Below are 19,650 nucleotides of genomic sequence, written 5' to 3' on the forward strand. Positions count from 1 at the left end.
ACATTCCGGTAAAGGATGATTTTACATTCCAGTAAAGGATGACTTTACATTTCAGTAATGGGTGATTTTACTTTCCAGTAAAGGATGATTTTACGCTACAGTAAAGGCTGATTTTACATTCCAGTAACGGATGCGTTTACATTCCAGTAAAGGATGATTTTACATTCCGGTAAAGGGTGATTTTGCATTCCAGTAAAGGATGATTTTACATTCCAGTAAAGGATGATTTTACATTCCAGTAAAGGATGATTTTACATTCCAATAAAGGATGATTTTATATTCCAGTAAAGGATGATTTTATATTTCAATAAAGGATGATTTTACATTCCATTAAAGGATGATTTTACATTCCAGTAATGGAGGATTTTACATTTCAGTAAAGGGTGATTTTGCATTCCAGTAATGGGGGATTTTACATTCCAGTAAAGGATGACTTTACATTCCAGTATCACATGGAAGCCTATGAATACCTGAGTGATGAGCAGAGAATGTAGTACGTACGTGTTTCCAGTGACCCTAAAGTGTGTCATTAGTTTCATGCCATGAATCATCATCATTCGTTGAGTTGCTTTTGTTTTTGTTTCGGTCCAAATATACACCAGTTATTATTATTATTATTATTATTATTATTATTATTATTATTATTATTATTATTATTATTATTATTATTATTATGTTTTGAACAACTGAACCCTTTTCAGATATTATTATTATTATTATTATTATTATTATTATTATTATTATTATTATTATTATTATTATTATTATTTGTCATCAATTCATCCACGACACTTCATAGGCTTAGGTGTGGTACTGAGCATACGTACTTAGTGGCTTGGGATATTATTATTATTATTATTATTATTATTATTATTATTATTATTATTATTATTATTATTATGAACAACTGAACCCTTTCCGGGAGATATCCCCTAATGAGCTTTGGCTTCCATTACTGTAGCCTGTGCTGTAACGACTGAAAGTCACTTTGAATTAAACCGAGCAACTTCGAAGCTCAGAAACTTCCCTTATCCTACAGCGAGACGAAATTTTGCATTGTGACCCAGAAGTAATATTCGACATTCAGTCAAATCATTTAGCATGCATTACTCCTGGAAGTTTGATGAATGACAGAACGTACTGTAAGATTACTGCGGGATTTCAAGAGCCCTGATAGTGCATATGAATGAGAGTTGGACTTTTAAATACTAGGTTTGCACACTCGGGCGAACAGGAGTAACGAACGATTATGGATCTTGCACCAACGCAAAAGTTTTCCCCTCGGAGTAGCGGGAGTCGCTGGCTGGCAGCGAAGGAGTCTCATTCCAGATTTGATAACAAATAAACGAATAATGACTCTTTCAGATTTCTGATGTGCATAACAAGTAGAAACACGCCTATTCATTTTCAGGAAGAGGTCACTAGGTACAGCAACGAGATTTTAAAGTTAGACAACGCGGGCACGGATCGATTTGCAATTTTGCCGTACGACACTTTGGGCGACACGAAACCACCTGGCTCCATGTGTTCTTTTTCTGATTCACCTGTAGTTGGCGGCACGCAAAGTCGCCAGGGAATGCAGTTGGTTTCCGCAGATCTTATCGGCAGTGAATTTGTGAATGCTGTAAGGACAGGCTGCGTTGGGTACCGAGGAACGTAATCTCAGAAGAACACTTTTGTATTCCATCAGCCAGTGTTCGAAACTCGAGTTGTAGTCTTTTTTCTTTTTTATAGAAGTCAAGAATTCGGTGTTTTCTTTCACAATGCATCACATATTAATCAAGTTATGACATGGCTTTAGTTCGACGGATAAGAACGTTGGAATTCCTCGGATAAGCGAGGCGTACCAATACTGCTTTTACGTTTTCAGTGTGAATCGGAAGTTGCAGAAATATCACGCGATGCTAATGAAACTATCTGCATCCAACCTCGCCAACCCGTGAACGAGTTACGTTTGCCTCGATGTCATGAGCGGAATATATTGAAGATGAAAAATTACAATCACGAAATTAGCATCCAGTGTCATTTGTTTCTAAAGAGCCCATCTTAATAATAAAGCTCTCATACCTCACCAGCACTCCTCACAGATATCTGTCACGAGGTTAAAGTATGATTATCAATGAGGATATTTACGTGACGTGACCAAGTGTAATGAGGCATGAGGCGTTGCACAAGAATGAGGAGAAGGCTTAGGGTGGGCCTGTCAGCAGTGTACGTCTTACTGGTTTACTTAATATCCCCCGCAGCGGCTCATATCCCAGGTAAGGTCGAGGCGGACTGTTTTAGTTTGCACACCTGTCTATGATGACGACAGTCCGTTTCCCCCTCTCAATTTCCCGTTCTTGTTAATCTCTTCATGAACTCTGAAATTGAAAGGCTTAAATTGGAAGTCACGTGGCCTCTGAAGACGCATTCATTTCTCACGAAATATTGCAAATCTGAAAATCAATCTTTATTACGTGCGGCTGACTGAGTGAATAAATAGAAGTTTTCTCTTATATGTAAAGATGATTTTATTAACTATAGGATTTTGTCTAGCGGGATATAATCGCTTTGATAAAAAGAAGCATTGAGTATTCTAAGATGCACGTTGCCTCAGTAGAGAGAGAGAGAGAGAGAGAGAGAGAGAGAGAGAGAGAGAGAGAGAGAGAGAGAGTGTGTGTGTGTGTGCGCGTGTGATGTCACAGAGTGATGTATTGTTTTATGCAATGTTTTCGTTTTCTTTGTGCACACAGGTTGCTGTAGTTTAGAAAGTAATGGTCTTTTTTTTTTACTATTTAGGCAAAAGTTTGTTGGATACGCGTGTGTTCTTCATGAACATTTAAGGGAAAATATCATATATGGTGTTAAGGTTATCTGACGGATTCTAATCTGTTACAGCTATTCATTCTACCATATCCAGGAAAAAGACATATAATATTACGTTACCAGAGCAAGGTTAAGTCTATTTTAGATCAACTAAATATACATACACACACACACACACACACACACACACACACACATATATATATATATATATATATATATATATATATATATATATATATATATATATATATATATATATATATATATTATATATATATATACAGTATCTATATATACGTATATATTGTATATATATATATATATATATATATATATATATATATATACGTATATGTATATAGATATATATATTATATATATACATATATATATATATATGTATTTATATATATATATATATATACATATATATATATGTATAAATTCTCATAATCCTTGGTAACTTCGAGACACGATCGCGAACAGCTTTATCTCCGAAACTCAGTTCGAATCATGGCGTAAACGAAGAGTTTCTTCATTTCCTTTCAAGATTTTGAGTGCCGGATGTATCTAGATGTAATGGGGAGTCGATTTTATTTAATTTCTTTTTATTTCCTTTCAATTTTTTTTAAATTTTAGAGTCCTATAGTCTTTCAGTGATTTAGGCAAGAGTCCTTAAGAGTAAATCTAAAATCCTAGGGAGGTATTTGAAGAAGAAACTAACACGAAATACAGGTAATAATAAAAGGTTTCAAATGTGTTAATTCCTCCAATCGGTGCGTTTAGATGATTTTTCGAGACAAATTCATTCAGACTCAGGCAATAATATTTAGGATACCTCTTTCGAATTTGCTCAAGTCGACAACAAATTTGCAGATTTTTTTAATGTAAATTATTTTAATTTTTCTTGTACTTTTTAAATTTTCTTGCATAATATCCAATTGCCGAGATGTCTCTGTGAATAGCTGTGCGTGTGAATTGTGTCATAGACATCACACAAATAACATATTGCTTTTGGAAACGCATACAAAAGTTATGTAAGGGAGAGGATTGTGTTTAATACTACGTTTACTGCATTGTGTTTAATACTACATTTAACACTTTGTGCATTGTATTTAATACTACATTTAACAATTACTGCATTGTGTTTAATACTACATTTAATACTTACTGCATTGTGTTTAATACTACATTTAACACTTACTGCATTGTGTTTAATACTACATTGTGTTTAATACTACATTTACTGTATAATAACGTGCTCTTAATATATCAGTACTGTCTTACCTATGGTAAAAGTAAAGCGCTTAGCTCCCTTGTCGAGTATAAAATAATTTTGCAAGTTCTTTTTTCCAGCACAAATCTTGTTTATAAGGAAACACGCGAGAATGCAATTTTTCACCAAGGCAAAGTCGTTAAGGTTATAAATTTAGAGCGAATTTAAAATCCGAATTTGAAAGCACCGCAATGCTAATATGGGTCCCAAGATCGATCCTGGGAGTGGGTGAGAACCTCAAAACTGTTTCCTGAAAGACCCGATTGTGCCTCTGTTGATTTGAGCAATGGATTATCTACCTGGTAGTTAGTCGACTGTGTTGGGTTGTAGCCAGGGTGGAGAGAAAAAATTGCTTGCAACCTCATTCTATAAAATTTTCGACATTTGGAGACGCTCCTATTCGAAATGCATTATATATATATATATATATATATATATATATATATATATATATATATATATATATATATATATATATATATATATATATATATGTAAAATATAACATACATACACACACACACACACACACACATATATATATATATATATATATATATATATATATATATATACATATACATATATATATATATATATATATATATATATATATATATATATATATATATATATATATATATATATATATATATATATATATATATATATATATATATATATAATGTATAATGTACACGTACAGTTTGTAAATAGCATTACGTTTGTTAGTTTCATGTTCGTCAATTTCATCTTCGTAAGAGTCTTATCCATAGTCGTAACCTTGTCACCCTAACCTACATTTGCAGACAGATCTCCCGTTCAATCTTTCAAACATCCATCGCTTCAGTAAATTAAGCACCCCGCGTTCTGTAACTGTAATTATATGGCGACAGACCTTCTCCATGCTCTGGGAGAACCGCTTCCTCGGTTGAAGCACCAGGATTTGACTCGAGGGCAAAGACTGGAACGCTGGAAGCGTCCTCCATTCGCCCAACAAAGTCGTCATCTTTGTGATTAGTCGCAGTCCGAAAATCCTCTTGTCCGCCCTGGAGAAAGTACCGACACGCTGCTAGATTTGCCCTTGCGACGAATGACGAGGAGTACTGCTTACCAGCTCATCTTTCAGGGCGGAGTTATTCCGTTCCTTTGTCTGCGAATGACATAGGCTAGTAGACTTACAAGGCGATGCTGGAAGAATACTATTGACGATTACAGTACCATGACGTCTCAAAATGATTTCTCCCTGGAGGCTTGCGTGGTTCGTGAAGTCACGTAGCTGTCGAAGGTGATTAGAGTTTTCTCAGACGGTGCTCTCCCAAGAAATGATGGAATGTTTGTGGTCACCCCTCCCACTTTTTTTTTTTTTTGTCGTAATGCAAAGCTTCGTCCTGACGAGTGCCATAACCACAGTCTTGATGCCCCTATGAATTTCTTCCTCTGACCTTGAACCTTATCTTAATCGTTTCCATGCCAGATGATAGATCTATGTACACCATTTACTTCAATCTCCTGTAAACCAATGCCTTTATTTCTTCATTTTAATTTGTTTATGAACAAATTTCCCTCTAATTTAGGATGAGAAATAGTAAATGATTGAATTAGATATTGTTTTGCAAGTCCAGAAGTTCTCCTTATTCCTTAAAGAAGTCAAATCATACTGATGCAGAGGTCTTACACCTCAAGTGAAACTTTATATGTGATAATTGTAACTGTAAACCAAGTTAGAGTAATAGAACGCATATGCCGGGTCATGTTTCGAGTTCTCTTCAAGTCTGAAGTCGGGGGAAATGTACAGTGAGTGTGGTTTCAGTTTTTTCTCGAAAACTTTCATTACTCAAGAAACTTTTCTTTTTTTTTTCTCTTTTATTTGGAAGAATGTTATGTTATCTTTCATGTGGGATCAAATAAAACGTGTACGCATCAAATTACATTAAAAGTGTTTGTATAGTCATACTGTATCTTAGGCAAAAATGTGGCTTCTTAAGCTTATGTTCGATCGTGTATGAACAGAACCTGATAGACGATGTAGAATCTACTGTAACGATAAGAATTACTTCAAGAAATAAGAATTACTTTTAAGAAATAAGAATTACTTTTAAGAAATAAAAAAATACCTTTAAGAAATAAGAATTACTTTTAAGAAATAATAATTACTTTTTAAGAAATAAAAATTACTTTTAAGAAATAAGAATTACTTTTAAGAAATAAGAATTACTTTTAAGAAATACTCGTAGCAGCATGAGTCCTGAAATAGAGAAAGAAATCCACAGTAATGCATGGGTACGTACATTGAAAAATAAATCTCTACAGGGAGATTTCGAGAATCTTTTCAAATCCCCCCCTTTTTTGAAAAGGGAATCGAACATATTCCCGAAAGCTCTCTGTGGCGATTTATTTTTAAATGTACGTACCCATGCATTACTGTGGATCTGATTCGCCAAGAATTACGTTGCTGCTAAATCTACCTACCTATTATGCATAATACATACATACACACACACTATATATATATATATATATATATATATATATATATATATATATATATATATATATATATATATATATATATATATATATATATATATATATATATATCATACGCAAGTCTAGCACAGTCAGAGATCTGTAGCAGAGCGGAATTCTTAGCGATAAAGAACCCTTAGCGCAGATATCGATTTTGGTATTTAGAGCAGAAGGCCTCAATTGCTTATTCATGCACCCAGTACTCTTAGCTCGCCATAGATCGGGATGCCTGTCCAACATCACAATTTAGAAAATGGGATTTTGTTTCGGTCTCATACTCTCCTTAGCCATTTCAAGGGCAGAGAAAACTGCCGTGCAGGCAGAGACAGAATAAACAGAAACAAACATAAACATACCCTTCACTAGTAAGGGGCTTAAGGCTAGTACTGGGCTCTCCCGCCAGTTGGCGCCAACTTCGCCAAACCAGTTGTCTATTACGAGCTAGAAACAATGCCTGAAATTCAGCTGGGTTTTTGGTTGTTGCAACGGGCAGTAGCGTGAATTGGTCTTTAGAATTTCGACGCGCTGCAGATGAGCCTGCTTTGGGTCCTGGTCGTTTCGTCCTTGAGTCATTTAGGCCGTAACATTCCAACTGGCAGACGGCCGAATTGGGTGTGTATTATACTTTGATCCCCGAGGGGCTAGTACTAAACGCGGCGTCTCAAGGAGTTCCGCCATGCCTTACGGCCTAAACTTCATATGGCCTAAAATTGCAACGGCCCAACAGGTTCACGGCTTTGTGGGTGTATGGAGTGGCATATGTTGTGGAAGTTTTTCTGCATGGGAGGTTCATCCACAGTTCAGTGACTAAAGTATGAATGTGTCTATGGCCGTTGCGTTAGACGTCGGATTGATGACATCCTGTCTCCCTTATTTAGCCAAAACAGATTTGGCATTTTTTTACTTTCAACCTCCTTTCTTATTATGAACACGAATCTTGTATGCAAGTATGTATGCATGTATGAAAGGCGTTAAATTTTCAATCGAGTTTCAGAATGCGTCTCTTAGCCATAGAGCAATATGAAAATGGGAAAGCTTTACAAAAAAGCAAATTCGTTGACACAACGAGAGGTGTTGACCAATGCAGTAAAACTTGCAGTGTCCCCGAGACCATAAAAATAAAGGCCATTAGCTCAGTAATCTGCTGTAATTGGAATAATGAGATAATTATACTCAAACTATGTAAGTGGATAGGCAGCAGATTTAAAATGAGATGAGGTCATTGCCAGCCATGGTCGTCTATTAGAATCGAGATCGTATGAAGATTGAGAGAGAGAGAGAGAGAGAGAGAGAGAGAGAGAGAGAGAGAGACTGAGGTAGAGAGAGAGAGACTGAGGTAGAGAGAGAGAGAGAGAGAGAGAGAGAGAGAGATTGTGGTAGAGAGAGAGAGAGAGACTGAGGTAGAGAGAGAGAGAGATTGAGGTAGAGAGAGTTAGAGAGTGAGGTAGAGAGACAGAGAGATCGAGGGAGAGAGAGAGCGAGAGAGAGAGAGAATTGTCTTGGGATTTATTCTGGAATTAGATTTTCAAGCATTATTGGATCTCCATTCAATGGATGTTTGTGGTGCGTATTCTGCAATATTGCTTCAGTGTCTCATGCTTACTATTCAAACAACGTAACCAATTCTGTTTCCTTTAAAAAAAAAAACTCTGACGATTTTCCTGTAATGGATATACTTTCCTGAGCCTGTTTTTACTCTAGTAAAGGATGCGTTTCCTGTTTTACTATTTTTGGATCATTTTCGTAGAATTTAGATCACATTATTTTTCTCGCGCCCCAACAAAAATTAACAGGCTAAAATTAAAACTCGAGGCACCGTGAAAGTCATTTTTAATGGTCTACGATTTTTCCATAAATTTCCCTAGATAATTTAGAGCAGGGCGTTAGCATAGCCACTAGGCAAGGTTTTCAAAATCTCGAAGTTTTTTCATCAAACTATGATGAAGCTTTTCTCGACATACTGCCCTCCAGTCAATCTACTTACCCGCATTCTAAATGCCAAGTAAAGTGTTTAAGTCTTAATTGATTTCTGCGTCTGTGTGTGTGTTTACAAACGCAATTTTTCTCGAATGTTATAATAATATTTACCACATGTATAATTTGGACCTGCTGAGGGAACTTCAGTTGCTGAAAATGAGATATAATGGGTAGGAACTCTAATTGCATCGTACTTGTTGGTGCTAAGCTAGTTGTTGAGAAATTTAAAACCAGCCATTCCTCGTTGGGAACCAGAATCAAGAAGGGTGCTGAGAAATGTTGGGTCCTCTTGACACCTAAGCACTGCAAGAACGTTTTTCTCAAGCAGCGGGATTTTATTTTAAAAAGTCTTAGTGTCTATGATATAAAATGTCCATACAATCAATCACTGACATAGTTTGGTGATTACATATTCTCAGATGAAATCTATGCCATGCACAACCAGGCACAGGACATAGTTTGGTAATTACATATTCTTAGATAAAATCTATGCCATGCACAGCCAGGTACAGGTACCATGCTTAACATTTAGTTAAATTCTTGCGCATACCTATATAAATGAAGAATAACAAACAAATATGCTACCCTCTGAAAAGTGAAAACTTTCTGCATACGATCGATCTTTCCTGCTCTTCATTACGATGTCCCAGAATGAATAAGGGACAAGAGTACTTTAGTACCATTTTTCCTTCTCAGTGTTTGTCTACTTTCTCTAAGAGTGGGAACTTCTTTACTGTAACCTCTGACTTGCGGGTTGTTTTGGTGTTGAGACTTTTATTTATTTATTAATTTGTTAATTTATCTAGTTTTCGAATAACTTTCTGTACTTCCCATTACTTTCTGTTACTTCTTTCGAATGAACACCATGATATTCTTTGGAAGCCTGAATTTCAACTCAATGGCCCCTGTTGGGCTTGTTCCATACGAATTGGGTTCATTTTCTGAATAATAATAATAATAATAATAATAATAATAATAATAATAATAATAATAATAATAATAATAATCAAAAGGTAAAAAACTTATTCACTCTGCAATTGTTTTTTTTTATCACTCTCCAGACAAATATCCCACTACTTGTACGTCTCAAGTCAAGCAGATCATCATCAGAAATACTCAAGTATGACGGATAGATACAGGACATTCCTTTACAGATAGATCATCATCAGTGATACACAGGATCCCTGCGTGAGGAAAGCCTTTCAAGAGCCAAAGTAAATGTCACCAGTAATGTTAAATGTCACCTTTGACAAAGCATGTCACTAGTATTCTAAAATGTCAAATGCTCAGAATATCACCTAACACCTATGTGGTTAGTTCAGTAGGGCATCTCTGTATCTTCACAGGTCTCTCATGTTACCAGAAAACTGGGTATTGTCCGTTCAGCTTCTGTATCTGCAGAGCTTTCACTCTGCTATTATTGGGATGCTGTTGCCCTGTCTGGGTGTCATTCAGCAGACAGATCTTCACCGCACAGATAAGTGTGCTTGAAGTGGTGCTCTCCCCCACGATCTGATAATACTGATAATACTGATTTCACTCGCCGTCAGACTAACCCTGCGGAGCATCGACGTCTACACTATGTTGAGGTGCCAGAGTGTCGCCCTGCACAGGACTAGATGTCTTGATTTTTTTTTTTTCATCACTGTGAGATTCTGGAAAGCTTTTAAAGGGAGTGCTGATGCTACCGATGATCGTGTAGTAAAAGAAACCTTTGTTTTTTTCTGATTTGTGTTCTGTTCTGTTAATATCAGTACAACTGTCTACTCAGAGCTTATTTTACAAATTTACCCCATACAGTTATCAGGAGTATCTAGAGGTTGCCCTTCTTTCCAAAAGGTAGAAATATTTTACAAATTTACCCCATAGAGTTATCAGGAGTAACCCGAGGTTGCTCTTCTTTCCAAAAGGTAGAAATATTTTACAAATTTACCCCATACAGTTATCAGGAGCAACTCGAGGTTGCTCTTCTTACCATGCAGTAGAAATCTTGACCCCCTCGGACGCCCGGCCCCCCAAACCCCCCCCCCCCAAAAAAAAAAAAACTAAGCTGATTGACATACACGATCATTCTGAATAAGTGTTTTCGAGGCAGATAAAACATCCCCGAGGCTAAGTGATGTGTTTTTGCATCAATGACGGCTCTTGCTGCGTTCTCATTTGTCAAGTACTCTGTTGTTATTTGAGATTTCCTTAGATCCCCGGAATGGCTTTTGGGAAATGATTTCGTTGCTAGGTTTTCTTGATTGTTAGGTTGCATTTCATTTCACATGCATTCCTTACTATTCTATTTTTCTCTTACAAACGCATACATGCATATATATGTATGTATATACTATATACATATACAGTACAGTATATACATTCATGTGTACATATACATATACATATACATATACATATACATATAACTGAATCACGATAATATGGTTCGTGATGAATGTATAAATAAAGACAAACCCCACCACGGAAAGAGCAACAATGGAGTGGTGCAAGGCCTTTCGACTTACAGTCCTTTGCTAAGTAAAGGACTATAAGTCGAAAGGCCTTGCAGCACTTCATTGTTTCTCTTTCCTTCGTGGATTTTGTCCTTATTTACATATATGTACATATATATACATATACATATATATACACAGATATACATACATGTGTAACTGATCCACGAAGATATGGAACGTGATGAATGTATGAATATAGGCAAATGCCACAAAGAAAAAGTGAAACAACGGAGTGGTTGCTAGGCCTTTCGACACACGATCATTTACTAGCAAAGTCTGCTAGTAAAGGACTGTGTGTCGAAAGGCCTAGCAACCACTCCGTTGTTTCACTTTTCCTTCGTGACATTTGCCTTTATATATATATATATATATATATATATATATATATATATATATATATATATATATATATATATATATATATATATATATATATATATTTATATATATACATATATATAATATAAATGTGGAAAGGAAGCCTTCCTAACAGAAAACCCTATATATTTATATATATATACATATATATAATATAAATGTGGAAAGGAAGCCTTCCTAACAGAAAACCCTAATCATAACATTACTGCTGTGTACATATAAATTTTGTTGTTGCAATATAGAACCACCGAGGAGTTTAAAATCTACAGGAACGGCAACAAACTGTCTTTCTTAATCGGCTGGTATACTGTGAATAAGCTAATAGGCTCCCGAGAATTAGTCATCCATCCGTGAAAATTGGGAAGGATGTAGGATGTGAGCCATCGGATGAAAGTTTCGGTAGATTTCATTCCTGCGGGATTACGTTCGGTGATGTGAATGGTTCCCAAAGGGAAATTCCATCCTCATTATGTAGTAACGCTTTTGTCTCGATTCACCTGTTCATCGTGTTTACAGTTCGTGACTAAACCAGGCGTAGGTGAACTCGTCATGCGCGAATACAGATTGTTAACGAATGAATCGTACTTAGCAAAATCTCTTTCGTTTGTCGTATTAAAACACGTTAATTTCGAGGCAGAATTCTTCAAGGTCTAGAGAGTATAGGCTATGCTTGCTAGACCTTGGAATTCTTGCGCTTAAAACATCGGAATCGCAGTCGATTGAAGGTCGTATATTTCCTCCTAAATCACTTTTGTATTTCGTTCTTTTATCTGCGGAGCTCTGCTACTGTTCACTAGCCTTTAAGAATGCTCGATATTTCAGTGGATTTGGGGACCGGCGAATTCAGCCTCACAAAGAACAGGAAGAGGTGGATTGGGAGACGGATGTCACCGCACGAATATTTCAGAACAGGAGATGAGAAACAATACAAAAAAAAAAAAAAAAAAAAACTTCGATATCCGAAAGTAAAGCGCAGTCATTTTCGTTTTTGTCGCACAGAGGGAATCCCTTTGATATGCAAGGGATGACGCATCTTCAGATCGTTCATAATGGGAGAAATTATTGACGTATCTTGATATACGTCATAAAGTTTGATAAAGCGGAATTCTTTGGGCATAACAAAGAAGTGACGTTTGCTGACTTGGTTAAATAGGCTGGAAGTGCTTAGGAATCAATTCTTGTCATGCTTCAGAGTTTGTTACCCACATCTTTAAGCAAGCACCATCAATATTTTCAGGAGAAATGTATATTTAGAGAAGGAGCAAATTTGTGATTGTTCATTCCTGTGAATCAGCTGATATTGATGGATGATGGTAGTGGATGAGAATATGTAAAAAAAAAGGAATACAGGGAATGTTACAAGATTATCAAAACGATTCTGTTCATTAAAAATTACCTGTGAATACTGAAAAACTTAAGGTCACCGGCGTACTCTGAATACGATAACAGAATGATAACACTGAACATTATGACGAGTAACCAAGGAATGATAAAGAGACAACATGTATCGAAATTCAGAATAAATGATACAGAAGATGGGAGAGGGACAAAGAGGAAGGAAGGAATGGTAACAGATATTTTACACGCTATAAAATCTGGAAAGGACGAACCAAACTGTAAACAAAAAGATGAACCAAGGTTGATGTTGAGAGTAGTAGATAAAAGCTTTATCTGTTTTTTAAATGAAACATCTGCCAATTTATGAGAATGAAGAATTGATGATGGAATGATGACTGACAGATTAGAAGCAAAGGCAGTACAGTAGTATGTTAAAAGCTCTACCATATCCGGCAACATTAACAAGATTTTAGCGAAGAGTTTTGCTCCATAATTTCTGAGGCCCTTAGTTTTACGCTGACTGGCATGGAGGCGCTCTCATCTGCTCACATTAATTAGATACAAAAAATGATTTCATCAAAGGCAGTTGGACCCCAGAAGGATGATTCATATATTCTGCTTGAACTATCTTCTTTTGTTCATGCGTTTACTGCATTCTTCCTTCATTCTTCCTTTCTCATGAATATATTGATGGTGCTTTCTTAAAGATGTGGCTAACAAACTCTTAAGCTTGACAAGGCATGACTCCTAAATACTTCCAGCCTATTTAACCACAACAGCAAACGCCACTTCTTTGTTATGCCTACTTCAGTGCCTGAAATAATTCCGCCCTATCAAATTTTATGACGTATATCAAGAAAGTCAGAAAAACAAGACTTACAGCATTGTAGGACAGTAGGACGTCCTCTCTGAATTCCTTTTATCACTATGAACATCAACTATCTTCGTCTTCTGCAACTTGAATAGGTCCTTATACAGGTATGTCGATGCTTCCATACTGCCAAGACGTTACATCCACGACCTGATAATTGCATCAATATTTATTGATGTAGTTATGTCAGTTATTGAGCAATTATCAACATATAAAGTTCCAATTGACCTTCTGTGATTTTTTCCGCTTTCTTTATGTAATAATAAGAAAATAAAACGTGGGTTACCGGACAGGTAGACGTTTTTTGATGAAGCGAAGAATCATAGAAGTACTGATTACATAAAAAAAAAAAAAACGGAAAAAATCACAGGAGGTCAATTGGAACTGTATATGTTGATAATTGCTCAATAACTGACATAACTACATCAATAAATATTGATGCAATTATCCAGGTAGTGTGAGACTCCTCGATGGTGCATGTATGGAGTGATACTCATGCTATGGTACTATTTGTCTTTGGAATTTAGATTGGAAATCAACCTCACTCTCTATTATTTACAACAGAAAGTCGTAGGACATCTAAAAGGGTCATTCTTGAAGTATTCTAGTGCGCGCTGATGTTTCCCTCTAACAGTAAATTGATATATAAGGCCAATGCAATTGGTAGAATGAGTTTCAATATGTGGGTCATGGTTTCCACTAGAACCATCATAATCATCATTACGGGAACCATATGGCATCGAACAGTGCTGTGTCTCATGGATATTTTATCGACTTGCTTTATCCTTTCAAGAAGAGTGGGAGTACTTCTATCGACGTGTCTTTCGAAAACATCAGCTGGTGAACATAGTTAAAGAATGCTTTTGCTCGAGAGAGAGAGAGAGAGAGAGAGAGAGAGAGAGAGAGAGAGAGAGAGAGAGAGATTTAAAGCCCCAATGTTCAGTTTGTCTTGCGTCATGTTCGACCGCTTGATTGTCTAATGGTCCAATTTCAGTTCCGGAACGATTGGTCCCAGCTGCTATAGTAGCTAAAGCATCGGTCACTCACCCTCACGACTGAAACGAAGAATGATTGAAAAATTCAGTCAGTCCTCGTTTGAGTATCCTCAGTTCTCTAAATCTGTGCTGACTAGAGCTCGTTGCTTTGTTGCATTTTCATTTGCCTATCAACCTGCAAGGATGAGGAATTTTATTGGGATCTACTAGTAATGGAATGAGCTGCAACCCACAGTCATCTTCCACTTTTTTGTCGTTTGCTCTCTCTCTCTCTGTTCGAGTTGCTGATTTTATCTCTAAATATCTCCCTTGACCCACCTACCAGCCGCAATGCCTCGCCCGTAATGAACGGAGAACCGAGAGATTTCCATTCATTAGGTGGAGGTCAGCTGATAACTGTGATGACATTACTGAGATCGAGTATCTCAACTCAATAAATGTGTCAGAAGCCTTCGTGGATTTGTTCATCACCGGTGGAAGACGCGTTTCTTTATTTCAAGGTAAAATTAGTAGTGATTCTTGATGGAATGATAACAGAAGGATTAGACATAGAATGAGACTAAGGGATCGTATCGTAAAAAGCTCTACCATACCCGAAAAAACTATTACCATTTTGTTGAAAAGTTTTCTTTTACAATCGTTGAGGCTGAAGCACTAAAGAGAGAGAGAGAGAGAGATGATGCATGAATAAAGTGACGGATGCGGAAGCGAGGGAGACGAACAAGGGTTAACCAGAGAGCGGAACTGGAGGCCACCGCTTTAGAATGGGCGGATGTTCTTGTGAAAACCTAACAGTACGCCCCGTTTAACAGGCAACAGTTTTCCTTATCGTTCCAAGTTCTCAGGGCTGGCGGTGGAACTTGGCGAGGATTTTGTCAGCAAGGGCCGAGAATTTTAATGTCTCTCTTACGGAAATGACATAAAATAAATCCTCGGGGGACATGAAAACGGTTGGTGGGGTGTGGTGTTTACCCAGGGAATGCTGACATCATACAGACAGATCGTTACGGTGCGACACCTCTCTCATTCAGGGATTATTTGAAGCTCGCCTCGGTAACGAATCGTATCAGCAGTAATTAGAGATTAGATCTCTTCTTGTTGTATTACTTCAGTATAAGATATATAAACGCATTCCTGCATTTTCCTTTTATTAATCCAAATCGATCAGTTCTATTTTTACCGCTTGATAAGTTTTACGCTCTGTTAGTTTAAAAGAAAGGATATTGTCGTCAGCATTGAAAACCAATATTTGCCCTCAGTAGAAAAAGCATACCCTAGTCCGCGTATTGCTTATCTATACATCAATACTTTACTATATGGATTGCATATTTCGTTTCCAGTGTTCCGGCTCAAGTTACTTGGTTTATTGCCTGTTACAGGCATTAAGATTTTGTTTTACTTTTGACTAATTCTCTCAAGTCAGTTAATCACAGCACAGAGAATGGGATCTCTGGAATAATTATCGTTTGAATGTTGGATGAGAATAATGATTTTTGTAGTAAGCAAAATTTTTATGACTGGTGATTTTCTTCAAATCTGTTGCCTGTTTGTGTATATATATATATATATATATATATATATATATATATATATATATATATATATAGACTGTGAAATATTTTACGTTAAAACAGAATTTCATCAAATATAAGGAGCCAATAAAAACGCCAAAATGTAGAAAATAAATGCTATATTTCAGAGACCAAACTGTCTCTCTTCGGACAAAGTAATGGATGAGAAAGAGTTACAGAAAAGCGGTATTTATACCAAAAGGTCCATAGGAAACACACACACACACACACACACACACACACACACACACACACACATATATATATATATATATATATATATATATATATATATATATATATATATATATGCATCATGATAAGACTGTGTCGAAGTTAGGCAGATCAGAAAGCATTTGTTACCTGTTTCTACTATGAAATTATCCTCTCTCTCTCTCTCTCTCTCTCTCTCTCTCTCTCTCTGTGTGTGTGTGTGTGTGTGTTTGTGCGTGTGTGTGCGTATTTGCCTCGTGAATCACCCACAGACGAAACAGAAACAAAAGAATTGGCGATATTTAACGAAGCTTTGTCACCGCGTCAAATAAAGGAAACGGCTGACCTCAGATCGCTCGGAATCATTGTAGGCAAAGCAGAAAGTCATGCCGGACTCTTTCCGGTCTCGTTTTGTATTCACTCACTCGAACCTTTCCTTTCGTGTGCTTGGGGTGTCGTTTTTAATCGCTGTCTTTGTCGTTAATAATAATAATAATAATAATAATAATAATAATAAAATTTTTTCGAAACAGTTTCTCCATTGATTAAAAAATTTTGTTATCATGTTATCGATTCTTCAATTTTTTTTTTTATTTTCAGACGAGGCGGGGGTAGGGAAGGGGCGGGGGTGGTTTAAGATGAACTGGAAAATGTAAAATGTATGCCAGTATTTACCCCTAGCCCCCAAAAAACAAATAAATTTTTATTAGGTCATTTTAGCATATCCGTATCTACACGTGACTTTTCTTAAAAAAAAAGAAATTTATTATTATTATTTTTCCACGTAATTTTGGGTCGGGAGTCTAAAATAAATAAACATCCACAGGTACTGAAGTATTAAATATGACTTTACTAATACTGAAAACGATATAAACTGACCCGAGTCCCAGATATTTATAAAGTTTAAAATACCAACTAACAGATAAGGGTACTGTAATTCTACAAAGGTAATTCCCGAGTGCCTCTGGCTGTAGCCCTGTGGAGATTTCTAGAGGTTCTACCTACGGTTCCTTCGGATCATTCCCATTTAGCTGTCCAACTCCTCAAGCATTTCAATTTGAAGGGCTGCTCCAGGAGTAAGAGATCTTGCTGGCATAAGGCTAGTTTAATTCGACTACAATATTGTTCCAATATTGTTCCTCTCACTGAAGAATAAAGCACCTTAGAGAGACTTAAGAGATTCTGTGGTCTCGTTAATAATAATAATAATAATAATAATAATAATAATAATAATAATAATAATAATAATATTTAAACAAGTAAAAAATGCACGGAAGTTTCCTCGGCACAATCGAGTTTTCTGTACAGTGCATAGTCAAGGCTACCGAAAATAGTTCTATCTTTCCGTGGTCTCGGTATAATGCTGTGTGAGACGCGGCCCATGAAAATTTAACCACGGCCCGGTAGTGGCATGTTCTATATCGTTGCCAGACGCACGATCATGGCAAACTTTAACCTTAAACAAAATAAAAACTACTGAGGCTAGAGGGCTGCAATTTGGTATGTTTGATGATTGGAGGGTGGATGATTAACATACCAATTTGCAGACCTCCAGCCTCAGTAGTTTTTAAGATCTGACGGCGGACAGAAAAAGTACGGACAGAAAAAAGTGCGGACGGGCGGACCAAACCGGCATAATAGTTTTCTTTTACAGAAAACTCACAGTACTCGGTGATAGTAGCAGGAGTCTTAAAATGGAGAGACAAATCCACAGTTATGTATTGATACAAATATATTTAAATATATAAATCTCTACAGCCAGCTTCTGGGAATCTGTTCGATTCCCCTTGCCAATGGAACAGATTCCCGAGAGCTCTCTGTAAAGATTTATTTTTAAACATATTTGTACCCATACATAACCGTGAATTTGTTTCTCAAATAATACTAATAATAATACTTTTTATCATTGGTTTTTTGAATACATTACAGGCTTGGGAATTTATCGGAGAACGGAAGGATAATATTCTGTCTGAAAGCAGGCCATTGCTTAATTATTAAGCCTCAAAGGCATTTTTAGTGGTAATCAATATCACGCAGAGATGGAAAGCGTTGAATTGCTCCAGCTAGGAAATTCATTTGACTTCTTTCGCCGTTTATATTAAAAGTGCGTTTGATTAGTTCACTGGAAATTGAGTAAAATGTTTTAGAGACGTTCTATTTATTTCTTTCTTCAAGTCATCAGCTGAAAACCCTTATGGACAGTCAACAGACTTATATAAAGTCAAGAGACTGCCAAAGGCAAATCAACATGCAGGGAGAGAGACAAGTTGTATGAATAGGAGATATATAAATGAATAAATAAATATATAAATGAATGAATAAATAAGTAAATGAATAAAGGGAATAGAAAATAAACATAAATAAATAAATACATAAATAAATGAATGAATAAATAAGTAAATAGATATGAGGCAACAGAAAATAGAACCGAGACAGGAGACATCAGCAGAGATCAGGAATGAATTTGTTCCTCGCTTAAAAATTAGGAGATCAAAAGAAGACTCCACAACCGCACTAGGCAAATTATTCCTCAATTTACTTGTAGCCAAAATAAAACTTTCTCTCTCTCTCTCTCTCTCTCTCTCTCTCTCTCTCTCTCTCTCTCTCTCTCTCTCTCTCTCTCTCTCTCTCGTCTTCTACAACAGTTTCTTTCAGTTTGAAATACCAGAAGGGTTGATAGAAAAATGTTAAAACTTCATTATGTAATCTATGTGTATGTATGTATGTATGTATATATGTATGCATATGTAATTCTAATAGCCACAATGCCCTCTTAACTTCTCGAATTCTTCGCGCTTTTTTGGATATGCTTGTAACTACGAAGCCGAAATATCCAAACAGAAGAAGAAATTGAAGAGGCGTTCACAGGCTCTTCATTTTCTTTATCCAAACACGTGGTCAGGTGGGGAACGCGACCTCCTTGTGAATATGGTAATGCGGGTTCGTTTCCCGCGACCGGCGTTCACAGGCTCTTCAATTTCTTCTTCCGTTTGGATATTTCGGCTTCGTAGTTACAAGCATATCCAAAAAAGCGCGAAGAATTCGAGAAGTTAAGAGGGCATTGTGGCTATTAGAATTACATATGTGTCTGGTAAAAGTGACCAGTAGATTCTACATATGCATGCATATATATATAATTTCAGATAGTGTTTAATAAAGAGGGACTACTTTTTCATATAATGGTTTCTGC

General features: G+C 36.4%; 2 protein-coding genes across 9 annotated transcripts in view; one reads left to right on the forward strand and one right to left on the reverse strand.

Annotated features, from left to right (window-relative positions):
• LOC136843898 (high affinity copper uptake protein 1-like) overlaps positions 1-19,650 on the reverse strand; it is a 220,073-nt gene that overhangs the window by 55,160 nt on the left and 145,263 nt on the right. The gene's annotated exons all lie outside the window — the stretch shown is intronic.
• Positions 1,538-19,650, forward strand: part of LOC136843897 (mucin-22-like) — a 100,897-nt gene continuing 82,784 nt past the window's right edge. For both annotated transcript variants that reach the window (XM_067112780.1, XM_067112781.1), the window contains exon 1: positions 1,538-2,261. In XM_067112780.1, the coding sequence (XP_066968881.1) occupies positions 2,159-2,261 (103 nt within the window). In that variant the 5' untranslated portion in view covers positions 1,538-2,158. The remainder of the gene's footprint in view (positions 2,262-19,650) is intronic.

The sequence above is a fragment of the Macrobrachium rosenbergii genome, chromosome 12, assembly GCF_040412425.1.
Source record: "Macrobrachium rosenbergii isolate ZJJX-2024 chromosome 12, ASM4041242v1, whole genome shotgun sequence".
NCBI lineage: Eukaryota > Metazoa > Arthropoda > Malacostraca > Decapoda > Palaemonidae > Macrobrachium > Macrobrachium rosenbergii.